Here is a 17,971-nt window from a genome sequence, read left to right on the forward strand (position 1 = left end):
ACAAATCCACCATTAAGACGTTTTCATCTTCAAACCATTGCTTCTGGCTAAATTTTGAGTGCATAGTCCATAATAACACTTCCTCTAGTGAAAAAGTCCATCTGCTGATGGACTGGAGTGGTGTGGATTACTTGTGGATTATTGTGAAGTTTTTATCAGCTGTTTGGACTCTCATTCTGACGGCACCCATTCACTGCAGAGCATCCATTGCTGAGACACTGATGCAATGCTACATCTCTACAAACCTGATGAAGAAACAAACTCATCTACATCTCGAATGGCCTGAGAATCAGAACATTTTCAGAGAATCATTCAACATTTTTGGGTGAACTCTTCCTTTAATACTAACGCTAAACATCTTCAACACCCAGCCGCAGTCACTGAAGGAGGCCTGTTAGCCATCTAAAACATATTACACATGAAGCATTGTGAACAGTGTGTGCATATCAGCCTGCTGTTTATAAATAACCGCTTAATTCAATTGAATCAATTTCCACAGTTGAGACGGGTTTTGCTTTAGCGCTCAGCGTGCCTGTAATGTTTTAGCGCACGTTTGTCATTGCGGCGACAGGTTGGCAGGGAGTGAGTGATGGTAAGATGGCAGTCATGGCTCGCTGCTCTATATGTGATTGCCGTCAGTAATTACACACCCTCTCGTCTGATTTATTAACTCTAAATGTCCTCTACAGCCCCTCTAATGAATACTCAAACCCTGTCACACTCATTTGTCTTCTATCTTGCATCCACCCCTCTCTCTTGCTCTCTCTGTCTCCTCCGTTAACGCACCGTGCTGCACTCATTGTCATATTCTTCAGTTCAGGTAAGGCACAGAGGAACAATGGAGGAATTAAAGGGATAGTTCACCTACAAATTAATATTTTGTCATTATTTATCACCCTCATGCCATTCAAAATGGTGTATGACTTTCCTTCTTGACCATTTTTTAGGTGAATATTACGGCCACACATTTTCATTTATGAAATGACTGAGAATGGGGGCTGTCAAGCCTCATCAATCACAAAGTTCTGCAAACCACCGGCTCCTTGCACATTTCTTTGTTAACGACACTTACCATTCAAAAGTTTGGAATAATTATGACTTCATAATGTTTTTTTTTAAGTCTCTTCTGTTCACCAAGGCTGCATTTATTTGATCAAAAATACAGAGAAAAGTAAAATAATAAAGTATTACAATTTAAAACAGCTGTTTTCTATATGAATCTATGTTAAAATGTAATTTATTTCTGTGATCAAAGCTGAATTTTCAGCATCCTAGCGCTCAGCGTGCCTGTAATGTTTTAGCGCACGTTTGTCATTGCGGCGACAGGTTGGCAGGGAGTGAGTGATGGTAAGATGGCAGTCATGGCTCGCTGCTCTATGTGTGATTGCCGTCAGTAATTACACACCCTCTCGTCTGATTTATTAACTCTAAATGTCCTCTACAGCCCCTCTAATGAATACTCAAACCCTGTCACACTCATTTGTCTTCTATCTTGCATCCACCCCTCTCTCTTGCTCTCTCTGTCTCCTCCGTTAACGCACCGTGCTGCACTCATTGTCATATTCTTCAGTTCAGGTAAGGCACAGAGGAACAATGGAGGAATTAAAGGGATAGTTCACCTACAAATTAATATTTTGTCATTATTTATCACCCTCATGCCATTCAAAATGGTGTATGACTTTCCTTCTTGACCATTTTTTAGGTGAATATTACGGCCACACATTTTCATTTATGAAATGACTGAGAATGGGGGCTGTCAAGCCTCATCAATCACAAAGTTCTGCAAACCACCGGCTCCTTGCACATTTCTTTGTTAACGACACTTACCATTCAAAAGTTTGGAATAATTATGACTTCATAATGTTTTTTTTTAAGTCTCTTCTGTTCACCAAGGCTGCATTTATTTGATCAAAAATACAGAGAAAAGTAAAATAATAAAGTATTACAATTTAAAACAGCTGTTTTCTATATGAATCTATGTTAAAATGTAATTTATTTCTGTGATCAAAGCTGAATTTTCAGCATCATTCCTCCAGTCTTCAGTGTCACATGATCTTCAGAAATCAGTATAATATGCTGATCTGCTGCTCGAGAAACATCTCTGATTATTATCAGTGTTGGAAACAGTTGTGCTGCCGATATTTTTGTGGAAACCGTGATGCATTTTATTTTTCAGTATTCTTTGATAAATAAAAAATTCAAAAGAACAGCATTTATTTGAAATGGAATAATTATACAACACTAAAAATGTTTTGACTGTCACTTTTGATCAACTTATTGCATTCTTGCTCAATAAAAGTGAAAATTTCTTTAAAAAAAAAAATCTTACTGACCACAAACTAAACTAATTTGATAATGCTTTCAGCTTTCAAAACATTTTACCAAATCTATTTAGGAGTAGTCTTAAAACATAAGACAGAAAAACCTGTGCAGATCCCATGCGGGCCCAAGCCAACACAAAACAAACTGTGGGGCTTTGTGGGTTAAATCTGAATTTGCACACTATAAACTGTGCTATATAACGTATGTACATTTGTGTGCAGGATGCATCTATGATCCTTTCTAACATCAATCCCACAGAAACATGCAACACATGTCTTCTTTTCTCAGCAGTTAACTTCATTTCATCGTTCTCTGTACGCTGTACTTCCCATCGCTTCTATTTTTGTTATCGTTTTGCCTCTCATCTATTAATTTGCACGTCACTTTTCATTCTGACCACCCTGCACCCCTGTGTCATCTGTTGACTGCATTAATTGTGTGTCTGTAGGTGTTTGTGTAATTTCCTGCGGTCTGGCACTGGCCTCAGATCATCATCTAATAAGGGCTGATGGGAGCATTCTTCCCACACACTACTGCACGCTCATTCAACTCCACTGCTTTTCACTGTTCAGCCAGCGCTAACCTGCACACACGTGAGTGGGAGAAGAGCAGCAGAGGGACGGAGCGAGAGAAGAGAGCGGCTTTTCTGCAGAGGAATTTCAAGACTGCAGCTTCTCATGACAGAGCAGGGGACAATGTCATACCTGATAAGCATTCAAAATAAAAGAGTATATATCAAAAAGTATGTGCTACCCCTTTAAAGTGGACTTAGAATAAGTATGCGTGCTTAGAATCATTTAGTTATTGTCTTTCTTAATGTAGAAGCGTGCAAATTATTTGTTTTCCTGTTGGGTGAAAAAAAAGGAAATTGTTGATGCTTGTGTTTTAACCCTAAATGGCTGTGAGAAAGGGCTAGAGCTTTACAAAAACACAAGCTGGATTCTGATTGGCTGCGAATAAGGATGCTGTTACTGCGAGCAGTCGTTGTTTGATGTTTTGTTGTTTACCTGCTGCAGGTCCAGAGTCACAGTGACGTAATGGTAGTCCATCCCGTTCATGATGCTCGGGCTCTGCCACCATCTGTTAGTGCCGTCGATGGCATACTCGATGGGATGCCGCTCTACACACACGAAAAACACACTCGTGAGAGACCACAGCACATTCAACTCTTTGCTCAGGGGCTTTATTGGGCAGTGAAGACCAGTCAGAAAAGTGGATGTGATCGAGATGTGAAAACCTGCCTTACTGTGAGCTCTAACCCTGTAAATTGTGATTATACGACATAAAAGTAAGAACATCTAATCTTTTGAAATCAAAAAGTTTACTAAACCTTATTTTAATTAAATCTTAAATAGGTTTGCATATGTTCTCTTTATTTTTTTTGTATTATATGTGACCCTGCAGCACAAAAGCAGTGTTAAGTCGCTGGGGGATATTTGTAGCAATAGCCAACAATACATTGTATGGGTCACAATTATACATTTCTCTTTTATGCCAAAAATCATTAGGATATTAAGTAAAGATCATGTTCCATGAAGATATTTAGTACATTTCCTACCATAAATATATCAAAACTTAATGTTTGATTAGTAGTATGCATTGCTAAGAACTTCATCTGAACAACTTTAAAGATGATTTTCTCAATATTTAGATTTTTTTGCACCCTCAGATTCCAGATTTTCAAATAGTTGTATCTCAGCCAAATATTGTCCTATCCTAACAAACCATACATCAATGGAAAGCTTATTTATTCAACTTTCAGATGATGAATGAATCTCAATTTTAAAAAAATTGACACTTAAGACTGGTTTTGTGGCCCAAGGTCACATTTTTGATCCATCAGGCTTTTATGAACAGCTCAATTTTATTCAGACTCAAACTGAGCAAAGATATGCAGTTTGCAGCAGATGCTGATATTTACTGTATAAGATGAAATTATGATGCTTGTAATGTAAATCTATGAGATCTTTATAACAGTACAGTAGATACTGACATAAATGGATATACATATCAGTCGTCACTCTATATCTCAAATAATATGTCTCAGTAAGATGATATTTAAATAATCAAAACATATTACGCAATGAATACAATGATGTTTCTCAAAAAAACAACAACAAAAAAACACTCAAAAGCCTGAAGATCATATTTGAGATTCACAGATTTGTCTAATATTTAATTAATAATTAAATATTACTGTAAATAATAATAAATAGCTACATATTTAATAATATCTTTCTTGGATAATCAAGTAAAGCGATGCTGCTCATCTTGAAATATGCTAACAATATCAAAGTTATTCTTTAACTGATTTAATCAGTCCTATTAACTGACTGAAATAAAACCAAAACCTGCCCAAGAGCTCATATATTTGAATTTGTATTTCATTTAGTTGGAATGAGTGGTGTTTTTGGACTGCTGAGGAAGATCTGTATCTCTTTTATCTGAAGAGATCGAGTGAGATCTGATTCATCGTGGCACTAGGCCTTTAGAGGAGCTCCGTAACACCTCATATTAAACCACGACAGGACACGGCGCTACTAATAACGTGTCTCCGCTGGCTTTTACCTCAGTGGGCAGAATACAATCACCTGCTGAAGTGTCTTTTGAAATAAAGCGATCTGCTCTAATGAGGGATGAGTTTTATAAGCGCTGAAATACTGACGTTTATCTCGGCGCAGAGCCTGTGGAAAGCCAGCTATATGAGACAAACCCCAATCTTTCTTTACAGACAGATTCTTAATCAGGCAACGATGATTAAAGTTGTCCACTTAATCATTTATTTGACTGCATATATTCTTTTCTAATTTATGAGCGAGATCTAGGTTTAATTTAAAAGAACTCCCCCGCTGGTTAAGTCGCATCTCTCTCTCTCTTTCTCTAATTTCCTCTAATTGCATGTTATATTAATCACTCTCTGGCTGGGAGTGTGTGGGTGACTCTGGGGCGCAGCGGCGTGTGTTTGAAGCAAGCGCAGAACTCGTTACTGACGGAGGTGTGTGGATGACAGCACCAGTGACTCACTCCACGCATGTTTTATTAAGAGCTTGTACACATCAAAACCCCTAAAAGAACCGGTCTGGCTCATGTTTCACCCTCAAACCAAATCTAAGACAATGCAGCACATCTACAGCCCATTAAAGAAGTAGTTGACCCAAAAATGACAATTCAGTCATTACTTACTCACATTATGGCACTGTAATGTTGTACCCTTGAGTTTGTTTGTAATTCTCATTCATCTTAATGACGATGATTCTCATTAGATTCTCATTACTGTAACACAGGCAGGAAAACCATCCTCTGGACACAATGACGTTTTTAATCAAATCTGCATTAAGAACAAATACCGCAATGATGTATACAATTCATTACTTTTTCACATTGCGATGATTCAAATTCTGCATTAGTTTTTTCCTTCTTTCTTTTGACTTTGGGGTGCACTGTAAAAAAAAATCTGCAACGTTTTAGGTTTTACCATCTCTCTCTCTCTTTCTCTAATTTTCTCTAATTACATCTTATATTAATCACTCTCTGGCTGGGAGTGTGTGGGTGACTCTGGGGCGCAGCGGCGTGTGTTTGAAGCAAGCGCAGAACTCGTTACTGACGGAGGTGTGTGGATGACAGCACCAGTGACTCACTCCACGCATGTTTTATTAAGAGCTTGTACACATCAAAACCCCTAAAAGAACCGGTCTGGCTCATGTTTCACCCTCAAACCAAATCTAAGACAATGCAGCACATCTACAGCCCATTAAAGAAGTAGTTGACCCAAAAATGACAATTCAGTCATTACTTACTCACATTATGGCACTGTAATGTTGTACCCTTGAGTTTGTTTGTAATTCTCATTCATCTTAATGACGATGATTCTCATTAGATTCTCATTACTGTAACACAGGCAGGAAAACCATCCTCTGGACACAATGACGTTTTTAATCAAATCTGCATTAAGAACAAATACCGCAATGATGTATACAATTCATTACTTTTTCACATTGCGATGATTCAAATTCTGCATTAGTTTTTTCCTTCTTTCTTTTGACTTTGGGGTGCACTGTAAAAAAAAATCTGCAACGTTTTAGGTTTTACGGTTTTAACTTAAATTTACAGTTAAATACCGTATTTTCATTAACTGATATAATGTTAATATACCAACCTATTGAAGTACTGAAATCTGTTTTGTAGCTTTGTAATACACCGATAACCACCAAATGCAGGAGGTGATGAGAAAGTCACATGATGAACCAAAGCCCATCACAAGCAGCTTTTAAATAATAACATATATAGAAGCTGCACAGTGTGTCATTCACACAAACACTAAACACCATCACGGTAACACACATGACACTGAAATAATGCAATAAACATTAATTTAACAACATTAGGTGTAACACACAACCCTAATATACAAAACTGATAAGAAAAAACTAAGAAGAAACATAGTTATTTCAACAAAAAAACATCAAATTTGAAATGTAACGCAGGGAATTCTGGGAATGTCAGTTTACGGTTATTCACTGTAAATTATACAATCTTCCTCACTTCCAAAAATGGTATACTACCGTAAAATTTATGTCCAATACATGTAACGTCCAATACAGTTTTTCACCGTATATAGTAGGGGAATTTACCGTTAACCATTTAACAGGTTTTTACTGTAGCATTTTTACAGTCTTTTACCGTTAAATTCACGGTCATTTTTTACAGTGTGAACTATGACTAAATGCCATATGTGAGAATATTTACCACTCCTCTAGATTATAATAACTACAGACACTCATAAAATCAGCCTTTTCTGATACAGAATACTGCTTTAAAATACTAATGCAATGACTCATATTAGGTTCAGTTCTTATCAGTTCTCATATTTAGAAGGTTTCTCAAACAGCGAAGATTTGACGGCCACGCAGGATGTCAAATAACTGACAGAATGTCAAATTACTACAGACAAACATCAGCGACAGGATGTGATGTCATGCTCTAGGGCTTCTGTATTTCACACATAATGAATCACAAATAATAAGAAATGTGAAATATTAAAAACATACCATCTGCTCCACTTTCCAGCAACACAGCAAACACGCAGCTTTGAAGTTTGTATTCATTGTTTTGAGCCAAGTGGTCGATAACAGTGGCTTTATAATAGTTAACTTCCTTCACGCCTCCCTGAAAATGTTTGCTTGTTTAATACAATGTTTATAATGTGTGATGGTGTGGATGCCGGATTTTATGTGCGATGATAATGATGGCAGTAATGAGCACAGTGATTGTTTGTTATACATATAATACCGAATGTATAGTGAACATAAGAGTTCTTTGAAAAATGTCACCTTTCAGCAGTCTTTAAAAAAGCAATTAAACAAGCACAGTAATAAGGTAAAGCTATTATAATAGGGGACAAAAGGTTCCCGGTGTTACCATGCCTACTTATTAGAAATGAATTTAAGATTACATTTAAAATATAAATATGAACCGTTTCTAGCTGTGGTTTTGGTGAAACAGAAAGGTTCTTCAGATGTTAAAGGTTCTTTATGGAACCATTTAGACAAAAAGGTTCTTCTATGGCATCGTGAAGCACCTTTATTTTTAAGAGTGTATTTTGGTAACAACTGAACCTGCAAACATGTCTGTAGTTGCTTTTGGGAAACACACCCCAGAGCGATTCAGTCTAGTTTGTGAATGAATTGCTCAGACCAGAGTCAGATGATTCTAGTATATTTGTGTTAATGAATCAAATATTGCTATTAAAAAACAACACTTTCTACTCTATAAGGTCTGTGAAGTGGGGAATCCAGTGTACATGTGCGTTACATGCGTGACTGTGCCAGTGTTACTGTGATTTTGGAATGCAGTGATTTATGAGCAGTCTTTGATTAGGGCATCTCAAATGGATTATGCACAGCCTGAGAGCCAGTGTGTGTGTGTGTGTGTGTCCTGTACCATTAGCATAATCACTCTTCAGGTTGCAGGTCTGACACTGAGGGTTTTTCACGGGCTGTCCTGGTACATGCTCCACTAGTTTGCAGTACATTTCTGGTCCCGTTTCTCCACATGTGGCATTGGTCTTGATCTCTGCCATGGAGGCCAGGTTCAGCACAGCTGGGAAGAGACCTGCGCACACAGCACACACACAACGTTAGCTGTTACCAAGACAGACGATCGCTTCTACAGATGGTTCAACGCCAACAGCAAGTTTTCACATAGCTTTCCAATAAATTCATCTCCCCAGGTGTACACTATGCAATCTGCCATTTTTGTTTACGGTGATAAAAGTCTTTAATCAGAATGCACAGATATATCTGAGCATCAATGGACAAGGACGCATGTTGAATGGTCAGTGTTTAATTGGCTTCCTGCAGCACTTCTCGCAGCTTAGAGCAACTCATTGATTTAAAAGGGTGTAATCTAGTTCGTTTCACACTGATTTCGCAACTTACTGATTACAGAGAAAACTTCAGCTCAGTATCCTACTGACAGCCGAACTCTGAGTTAAATCAGTTTTTGCCGAAATGAACCATGGGAAAGTCTTATTAGAACAAACGTGTGGATCTTTTGAAACAAAAGGATCATACCAGTAACGAGAGACTTTAAAGCTGCATGAAATCAAATGCAGTGTCTGTTTCATCAAACACATCCTTCATCAAAATAGCGCAGCAACAGTTGTATTATGAAAGCTGATCCTGCTTTGTGAGAGCTGTAATTAAAACTCTCTTAGAATCCACTTTCCCAGCATTTCCAGCATTCAGATATAGATAACATGGAGCTCACATTCAAATCCTCTTGAGTAAGAATTTGGGTTTTGGTAGTTTATTGTACATAACAGCATGACATATGTAAACATATGGAAGAAATTGGGGCTGCCCAATAAATTATAAAAGTGCAGATTACAGCATTATCTTTATATTTACTCCTCTTGCATCAAAGGTTACAATTTACAATGCATTTTTGCAGCATTAAGCATCACAAGTGTTAAGCACATGAACACTAAAAAAAAAAACAGCAGTTGGTATTTAGTGTACACTGTGCAGTAAGCGGTACATTGGTATTTGAACTACCTGAAATAGAATAGAAAGATGAGGGTTTTATACAAAGACATGAGTGTTTGGAGTGCATGGTTTAAATCTGGATGTCAGCAATTTTAAACTGGGTTTTCTGTTGTGTGAAGTGTATTTTTGCAACAGCAACAAAAAAGAGTGTGCATAGTTGGTCAGAATCAAAGCGCACTTGATCTCATGAAATCAATCTCAGCTGTTCAGACAGATATTCGTTATGAGTTCTCAGAGACATGCGAGCTGGACAAAAGCAAGGTTCTCCTCTCTGTCACAATCACTCAAACTCTCCCTGTGCTCTTTACAGTGAATTCTTTGAATGCTAGTGCTAGTTCTGCTGTTTAGTTGCAGGGATAAAGTATTTCACACCCTCCTTCATGCAAACACATCACAGCTTAGCAGCTGCCTCTGGTATGTCCACAATCAAATGGATATTATACTCAATATGGGACACATTTTTAAAGCATAACAAGGACATTTTCCCAGGAAACATTAACAACTTCCAGCTTTGATGTTTTTGAAGCTGGAGCTTTACAGCCATCATCTATTTTAATATGTATAATGTGTGTGTGTGTGTGTGTGTGTGTGTGTGTATGTGTGTGTATACAGGTGCATCTAAATAAATAGAATATCGTGAAAAGTTCTTTTTTTTGTAACATTTCAAAAAGTGAAACTTTCATATATTCTAGATGTATTACATGTAAAGTAAAACATTTATTTTTTTACTTTTGATGATTAGAGCTTACAGCTCATGAAAGTCAAAAATCCAGTATCTCAAAATATTAGAATATTTACATTTGAGTTTCATTAAATGACCATCCCTACAGTATAAATTCTGGATATCTCTTGTTCTTTGAAACCACGATAATGGGGAAGATTGCTGACTTGACAATGGTCCAGAAGACAAGCAGTGACACCCTCCACAAAAAGGGTAAGTCACAGAAGGTCATTACTGAAATGGCTGGCTATTCACAGAGTGCTGTATCAAAGCATATTAAATGCAAAGTTGACTGGAATGAAGAAAAGAAATTGGGTAGGAAAAGGTGCACAAGCAACAGGGATGAAACAAGCTTCAGAAACACTGTCAAGCAAAGCTGATTCAAACACTTGGAAGAGCTTCACAAGGAGTGGACTGAAGCTGGAGTCAGTGCATCAAGAGTCACCACGCTCAGACGTCTTCAGGAAGAGGGCTACCAAGCCACTTCTGAAACAGAAACAACGTCAGAAGCATCTCACCTGGGTTACGGAGAAAAAGAACTGGACTGTTGCTCAGTGCTTCAAAGTCCTCTTTTCAGATAAAAGTAAATTTGGCATTTCATTTGGAAATCAAGGTCTGGAGTCTGGAGGAATTCTGGAGAGGCACATAATCCAAGCTGCTTGAAGTCCAGTGTGAAGTTTCCGAGGTCAGTGATGATTTGGGGTGCCGTGACGTCTGCTGGTGTTGCTCCATTGTGTTTTATCAAGTCCAAAGTCAATGCAGCTGTCTACCAGGAGATTTTGGAGCACTTAATGGTTTCATCTGCTGACAAGCTTTATGGAGATGCTGATTTATTTTTCCAGCAGGACTTTAGCACCTGCCCACAGTGCCAAAACCACTTCCAAGTGCTTTGCTGACCATGATATTTCTGTGCTTGATTGGCCAGCCAACATGCCTGACCTGAAGCCCATATGGAATCTATGGGGTATTTTCAAGAGAAAGATGAGAAACAGTGGATCCGAGCTGAAGCCTCAATAGATCGCTTCATGCCACACCTCACTGATGCTGGAGTTTGAGCTAAAGGAGCCCCGGCCAAGTATTGAGTGCATAAATGAACATACTTTAAAGAACTTGAACTTTTCTGTTTTGCAATTTTTTGACTGATCTTAGGAAATATTCTAATGTTTTGAGATACTGGATTTTTGACTTTCATGAGCTGTAAGCTCTAATCATCAAACAAAAAAAAACTTTTGAAATGTTTTACTTTACATGAAATTAATCTAGAATATTTGAAAGTTTCACTTTTTGAAATAAGTTACAAAAAAATGTTTTGCTGACATCCATATTTAAAACACACATTTCAGACACACGCATGTGTTCCAAATGTTGTCATTTGCAATTTCATTACATTACATTCTTTACATAATTGCCACACATTGAATCTTAGTGTCGAAGCGATTATTGCAAAAAAAGACCAGTTTTGGACATTCCACTCAAAAAAGCTAGAAAAAACAGCAACTTTTAAAAAATGTTACAGAAAACATTACATTTAATGGTTTTGCAATGTTTTTTTCGTCACAATATACATATGTTGATCTTAACAAAGATCTTCTTCATAACTGGCAAAAGAAAATACAGAGCGCAAGACATGAAACAAAATGTGTGAAAAAACTGAAAGAAATATCGAATGTGGAGTAAAAATAAAAACTATACATAAAGGTGCGGGGAATTGTGTCACTAGTGATTAGGCTCATATCGGGTGAGAGGAGTGCGAGCCGAGCGCCTCACGAGCTCCCGATCATCTTGAAAAAACGATGTTGTCTGCTTAAAGTTGAGCCATGTATAAGATCTCCCAAATCATCACACATACTTCTTGCTGCTAGGCAACCATATATCATGTGAATACACTGACACACACTCACACAATGACACGCAGCAAGATTGAAATCATCTGCCTTAAATGTGAGTCTCTGTCATATTCGTTATATATGTGTGTTTAGTTGTATGGTAAGTGCACTTCAAGCTCCATTGAAAATAAAACTATACAGGATTGAAATGACAAGCATTTTGGATGATTTCATTTTTTAAAGGGGTCATCGAATGCGACCTGCACTTTTACAAGTTGTTTGAACTGAAATATGTGTTAGCAGTGTGTGTACACATCCACCCTATAATGATAAAGATCCACCCAGTGTTTTTTTTTTACCTTGTTAAATCATTTTCCCTTTCTCATATCAAGCCATTCTCAAATGCTTGTCTGTGTGACGTCACACAGACCCAGGCCCCTCCCACGATTGTTGATTGACACCTTAGACCCGCCCCGAGTGAGCTGTCATCAGTCCTCTATTGTTTCACCGCCGGAGCAGATGTAGACAAGAATGGCTCCTAAGCGATTTAGATGTTCTGTTTTTGGATGTAATAATGAACATAGCAGTCGTCAAATGCGCTCCCGATCTACCTAATTGCGTTTATGTTCGCGCAAATCATTCGTGATCCAGCCTCACCTACAGAAGAAGTGAGTATTAAGTTATTTTATAAAACTTTGCAAATCGCCTTCCCTAATAACATGCTAGTTAAGAAGTTTCGGGGCTAAATGCGGCTAAATGTGGCTAAAGTAAACAGTCTCATGAGAACGGCTCGTCACCCCACGGAACAGAGGGGTGAGCAGAGCTCATTAGCATTTAAAGGAACATGCAATAAAACGAGTTGCTGAAAACAGAGCTGTTTTTGACAAGGAAAAAAAGGTGTTGTTTAACACTACTATTGAGAAATTTTAACCAATGTATGTTATAGACTTTTCATTAAGACCCTAAAGAATCATATCAACTTGTGGAAAATGGGCATCCGATGACCCCTTTAAGCATTTACTTCAGCTTGGAAATGGACAATTGGCCTTTTTCTGTGGTGAACTGTAATTTTTATACATAACCTTACAGCAATATCACAAGAAAGAGTGTCATCGCTGTACAACCGCAGTTTTGATTCAGATGTAAGCAAGAGGCCACAGGTACATACTGTGCTCATATACAGTATATGTGAGTGTGGTTCTGCTTTTTTACACCACTTCAAAAGGAACAAGTACCTGTATATAAATGAACAAGGACAAACCAAGAACTGTCACATAGACTCCTTTCTTGAGCCACTGATGCAGGATGTCTTCAAGCCTCATTAATCAGAGCTGGCAGCAACGGCTTTGACCATTTCTGAGGTGTTACTGGAGTCACAAGAAGGCAGCTTGATTTTGTCAAATTAGTTTTATACAACAGTTCAATAAACAATAAGTTAATATTAGCTAACTTACATTTTAAACATAATATTGCTGGTTACTTTTGTTGAACCACCAATGAAAATAGTTTCAAACAAAGACAAAGACAAAGGTGTTTTGTTTTATTCCTGAGTGTTAAAAAGATGAATGATTGATTCAGTGATTTAATGACTCGTTCTTGTTTCATCCTTGCATTTTTTAACAAATGGTTTGAGGGAATGATTCAAATGACTCCCTCTGTTGAGCTCTGCATTATAACGGTCCTTCTGCCCTTAATATGTCTAATCTAGGCAGAAACAAAATAAATAGATAAATGAATAAAGGTGTAATAAATGAAAATCTAAGACAAGCCAATATTTCATGCATGGGATTTTATGGATTTAGTTATAATTTATATTATTAATTTTAGCAAAACAAATAAATCATAACAGCAATTCAAATTTTTTAATTCACACTTACAGTATGATCCGAAATAAAACTGGTTCTTGAATTCTGAATTTTGCCCAATACTAACAGCTGTTGATATAATATATAATTGGCATTTTCAAACTATACGACCAATCATCACAAGGCCAACATCTACCCATTCAGAGAGAACCTGATCAAAACCCTCTCATGATCTGGATTTCCGATGTTGTCTCAAGCGTGTTCACCTTTAAGATGATCTGAAGACAGGCGCACTGAAAAGGGAAAATGTTGCATTTAAGCTCACTGGAGACGCTATTCACATGACATTTGTAGCTCCAGATAGCCGAAAGCATAATTATGAATCCAGATGAAATGATTGTAAAAATTAATTTTAGCAAAACAAATCAATCATAACAGCAATTCAAATTTTTTAATTCACACTTACAGTATGATCCGAAATAAAACTGGTTCTTGAATTCTGAATTTTGCCCAATACTAACAGCTGTTGATACAATATATAATTGGCATTTTCAAACTATACGACCAATCATCACAAGGCCAACATCTACCCATTCAGAGAGAACCTGATCAAAACCCTCTCATGATCTGGATTTCCGATGTTGTCTCAAGCGGGTTCACCTTTAAGATGATCTGAAGACAGGCGCACTGAAAAGGGAAAATGTTGCATTTAAGCTCACTGGAGACGCTATTCACATGACATTTGTAGCTCCAGATAGCCGAAAGCATAATTATGAATCCAGATGAAATGATTGTAAAAGACCTGTCATGTTTCCGAGAGCGTTCTGGTCCATAGGTGCCGCTTGGACACAGTACAGGGTTATCGCTCTTTCTCTCCCTCTCTGAGCCGGGTCGGATCGATATCAGCGTTCATTCCTTCTTCATTCATATCCTGATGCAGCTGATCCTTCATTCAGCTTGACAAAACTAATTATTCTTTCATGCGGCGCTGGGCGTCCGGAGCCGTAAGCCTTCTGTCAGCAGGCCTCACAGCCCAGAGATGTGCCTTTCAAAAGATGAAGCTTTCCATCGCTCACTCTCATCCCGCTCTTAATCTACATGCTGCGAACAACGGGGCTCTTTGGGCTCAGGCCGAGCTGATGGTTCAGACGTACAAACGTTTCATCTAACACCAACAATCCCTGCAGAAGGAAATAATGCAGACAATGCCTCCGGATGAGATGGGCTATTGTTGAAATCAGTATTTCCTAATAAAAACATCTGAGCATCCTTAAGAATAAATATCATGAATTGCTTGTTGTATTCATTTGTAAGTCGCTTCGGATAAAACTAAAAGTGTCTGTTTGATGAAGAAATGTAAATGAAATGTATAAAGTTGCCAATGATCAAGTGACCTGAGCTGCTCTCAGCATTCATTTTACAGCTCTCTACTCTTGCTGCATGACAGCTACTGACTCAGTTATGAGTTTCTATTTCTCCAATGGACAACAACTGGCACAAATTTGATGAAACACAACTAAGAAATCCACCAATAAATGTTTCCTTTGTGATCTTATGCAATTTTGCTTCTTAGGAAAAAGGTACAATGGTACAATTTTAGGTACAATTTTATGGGTGTTTATATATAAGAATATGATTTTTGCAACATCACACACTCACACCAAACACACATCCATAGCAAAGTACACACACTTGTATTGATATACTTTTTAGGACACACTCGTAACACCTTGCACCATAAACCCGTCAACCTTTGTGCCGCATTCAATCAGCCTCTGAGATTATTGTGTGTGTGTGTGTGTGTGTGTGTGAGAGTGTGTATATGTGTGTGTGTGAGTGTGAGTGTGAGTGTGTGTGTGTGTGTGTGTGTGTGCATGTGTGTGTGTTTGTGTGCGTGTGTGTGCGTGTGCTTGCGTGTGTGTGTGTGCATGTGTGCGTGTGTGTGTGCGTGTACGCGTTTTTGTGACAAATGAGGACATAAATGTGTATGATGTTTATTTCTTTTCTTGCTGTTTTTTTTCTGTCAAAGTTTATGATGAACCTGTGTGTGTGTCTTGAGTTCCCAAACACACACACACACACACACACACACACACTCACACACACACACACACACACACACACACACACACATTGTATATGTGGTTTACAGTGCTCTCCATAGGAGTAACGGACTTTATACTGTTAAAACTATGGCCTTCAATCACATAAGCAGGTCAGATCATGAATTAAAGTGGCGTTCGTTCACAGGGCCTCATTCATGACACACAAGCAGAATAAATTCTCATGTAAATCATTATGAAGTCAATTTTCTTTCAGTAAAATTCTGTCTTTGTGAATCCAGAGGAGAGATTTCAGGTCTCCTTTACTTGCAAATTACTCAGAATTTATTTAATATTAGAGATGCTACATCCAGCAGCAGGAACGTCTTCTAGTGACCAGCAGTTCAGCCACTCAGACCACTGACACATAACCACTGATTTACTGGTACAATGTTTCTCACACAGCTATTCTAAAGAAAGGAGTATTTATTTTTCTTTCATCAGGATAACTTTCTCTTTCTAACTTTCAAAGACACTTATTTACAGTGCTCTCCATAGGAGTAACGGACTTTATACTGTTAAAACTATGGCCTTCAATCACATAAGCAGGTCAGATCATGAATTAAAGTGGCATTCGTTCACAGGGCCTCATTCATGACACACAAGCAGAATAAATTCTCATGTAAATCATTCTGAAGTCAATTTTCTTTCAGTAAAATTCTGTCTTTGTGAATCCAGAGGAGAGATTTCATGTCTCCTTTACTTGCAAATTACTCAGAATTTATTTAATATTAGAGATGCACCGATATGAAATTTCTCAGTCGATACGATAGCCGATTATTCGACCGACCAATTATTATCAACCAATATCACACAAGAAATGGTGATGTTGTTCTGAATATTGGCATGACAGATATTAAATGTTACACACCATTGTAATTTACATGCAGACACTTTCCCCTGAAAGATGTTAATTTTCACTAAAACATAACAATGATATTTTGCCAGACAGACTGACGTCTCATTTGTGATCAGTGTCCACTAGTATATTATGGCATCCAGCAGCAGGAACGTCTTCTAGTGACCAGCAGTTCAGCCACTCAGACCACTGACACATAACCACTGATTTACTGGTACAATGTTTCTCACACAGCTATTCTAAAGAAAGGAGTATTTATTTTTCTTTCATCAGGATAACTTTCTCTTTCTAACTTTCAAAGACACTTAAACCATCCAATCAAAACTGCGCCACTATTTGCTTCTGTAGAAGACAGAAGTCATGCTGAGTTCAGCTTTCTAACATCTTAGAAAGCTAATAATAACAGCTGGACTTGAGCGAAGAACTTAAAATGCACTGTATTTCATTAAAAGGCCTTATAAGAAGAATGAGTATCTGTGTAAACTGGCTGTAAAACAAACTAATGTAACACACATAGAATTCCAGCAAAACATTTCTTCAGCTATGTTCTGTACTTTGCATTATGTTAAGAAATAAATGAATGCTCCTAGCCAGGTCTCATCTTTCAATATTAATTTTTCTGTGTGTGTGTGTGAGTCAGTGTGACTTCAACCTTTGTTTCTGTCATTCTGTGCAACACATCCCTATGTTTCCATGGCAACAAAACACAGAACGGCACTTAAAGATGAACGACTTCCTTAATAGAGGATAATGACACTTGTAATTTGCAATTGCACGTGCTTTTATTCTCCTTTTCCTTCCTTTCTTCTTTTTCTTCATTACGTGTTTATTATTATGAAGCAGGCTTGCACTGGTTCTGTTGGCTTTGGACACACACACACACACACACTCACACATGCGCATACACACACACACACACACACACACACTCTGATGTATGTACATTAAGGCTGCACAATTAATCAGTGATAATATTCATATATAATCTATAATCTATAATCTATCGAAACATGCAGGGATTTCTGTTTGGTTGCAACCAACAAGCAAAGGAATAATGGAACCAAATAAAAGCACAACAAAGTAGATGTTCAATTGAAATGTACAATTATGACTTAACATCATCACAAATTTTTTACAGGCAACACTTGCTCCTCTTTTTAATATTTCAGCTGCATTTGCCTCTCTGCTTCTCGTCTCTGGACCCATCCAGATCAAAGTTTGATTCTGTGGAAGTAACCGTCAAGATTAGGGTTACTTGCATGTGATTATGCATAAATGAAATTATATGTA

At 37.7% G+C, this 17,971-nt stretch overlaps 1 protein-coding gene across 1 annotated transcript in view; it reads right to left on the minus strand.

Moving 5' to 3' along the window:
- The window catches only part of LOC107554145 (laminin subunit alpha-2-like), a 268,279-nt gene that overhangs the window by 211,265 nt on the left and 39,043 nt on the right, over positions 1 to 17,971 (minus strand). Inside the window, 2 exon segments of the mRNA XM_016236572.1 lie at positions 3,330 to 3,442; positions 8,263 to 8,433. Of these exon segments, the coding sequence (XP_016092058.1) occupies positions 3,330 to 3,442; positions 8,263 to 8,433 (284 nt within the window).

Source organism: Sinocyclocheilus grahami, unplaced genomic scaffold, assembly GCF_001515645.1.
Source record: "Sinocyclocheilus grahami isolate Dianchi unplaced genomic scaffold, SAMN03320097.WGS_v1.1 scaffold492.1, whole genome shotgun sequence".
Classification (NCBI taxonomy): domain Eukaryota; kingdom Metazoa; phylum Chordata; class Actinopteri; order Cypriniformes; family Cyprinidae; genus Sinocyclocheilus; species Sinocyclocheilus grahami.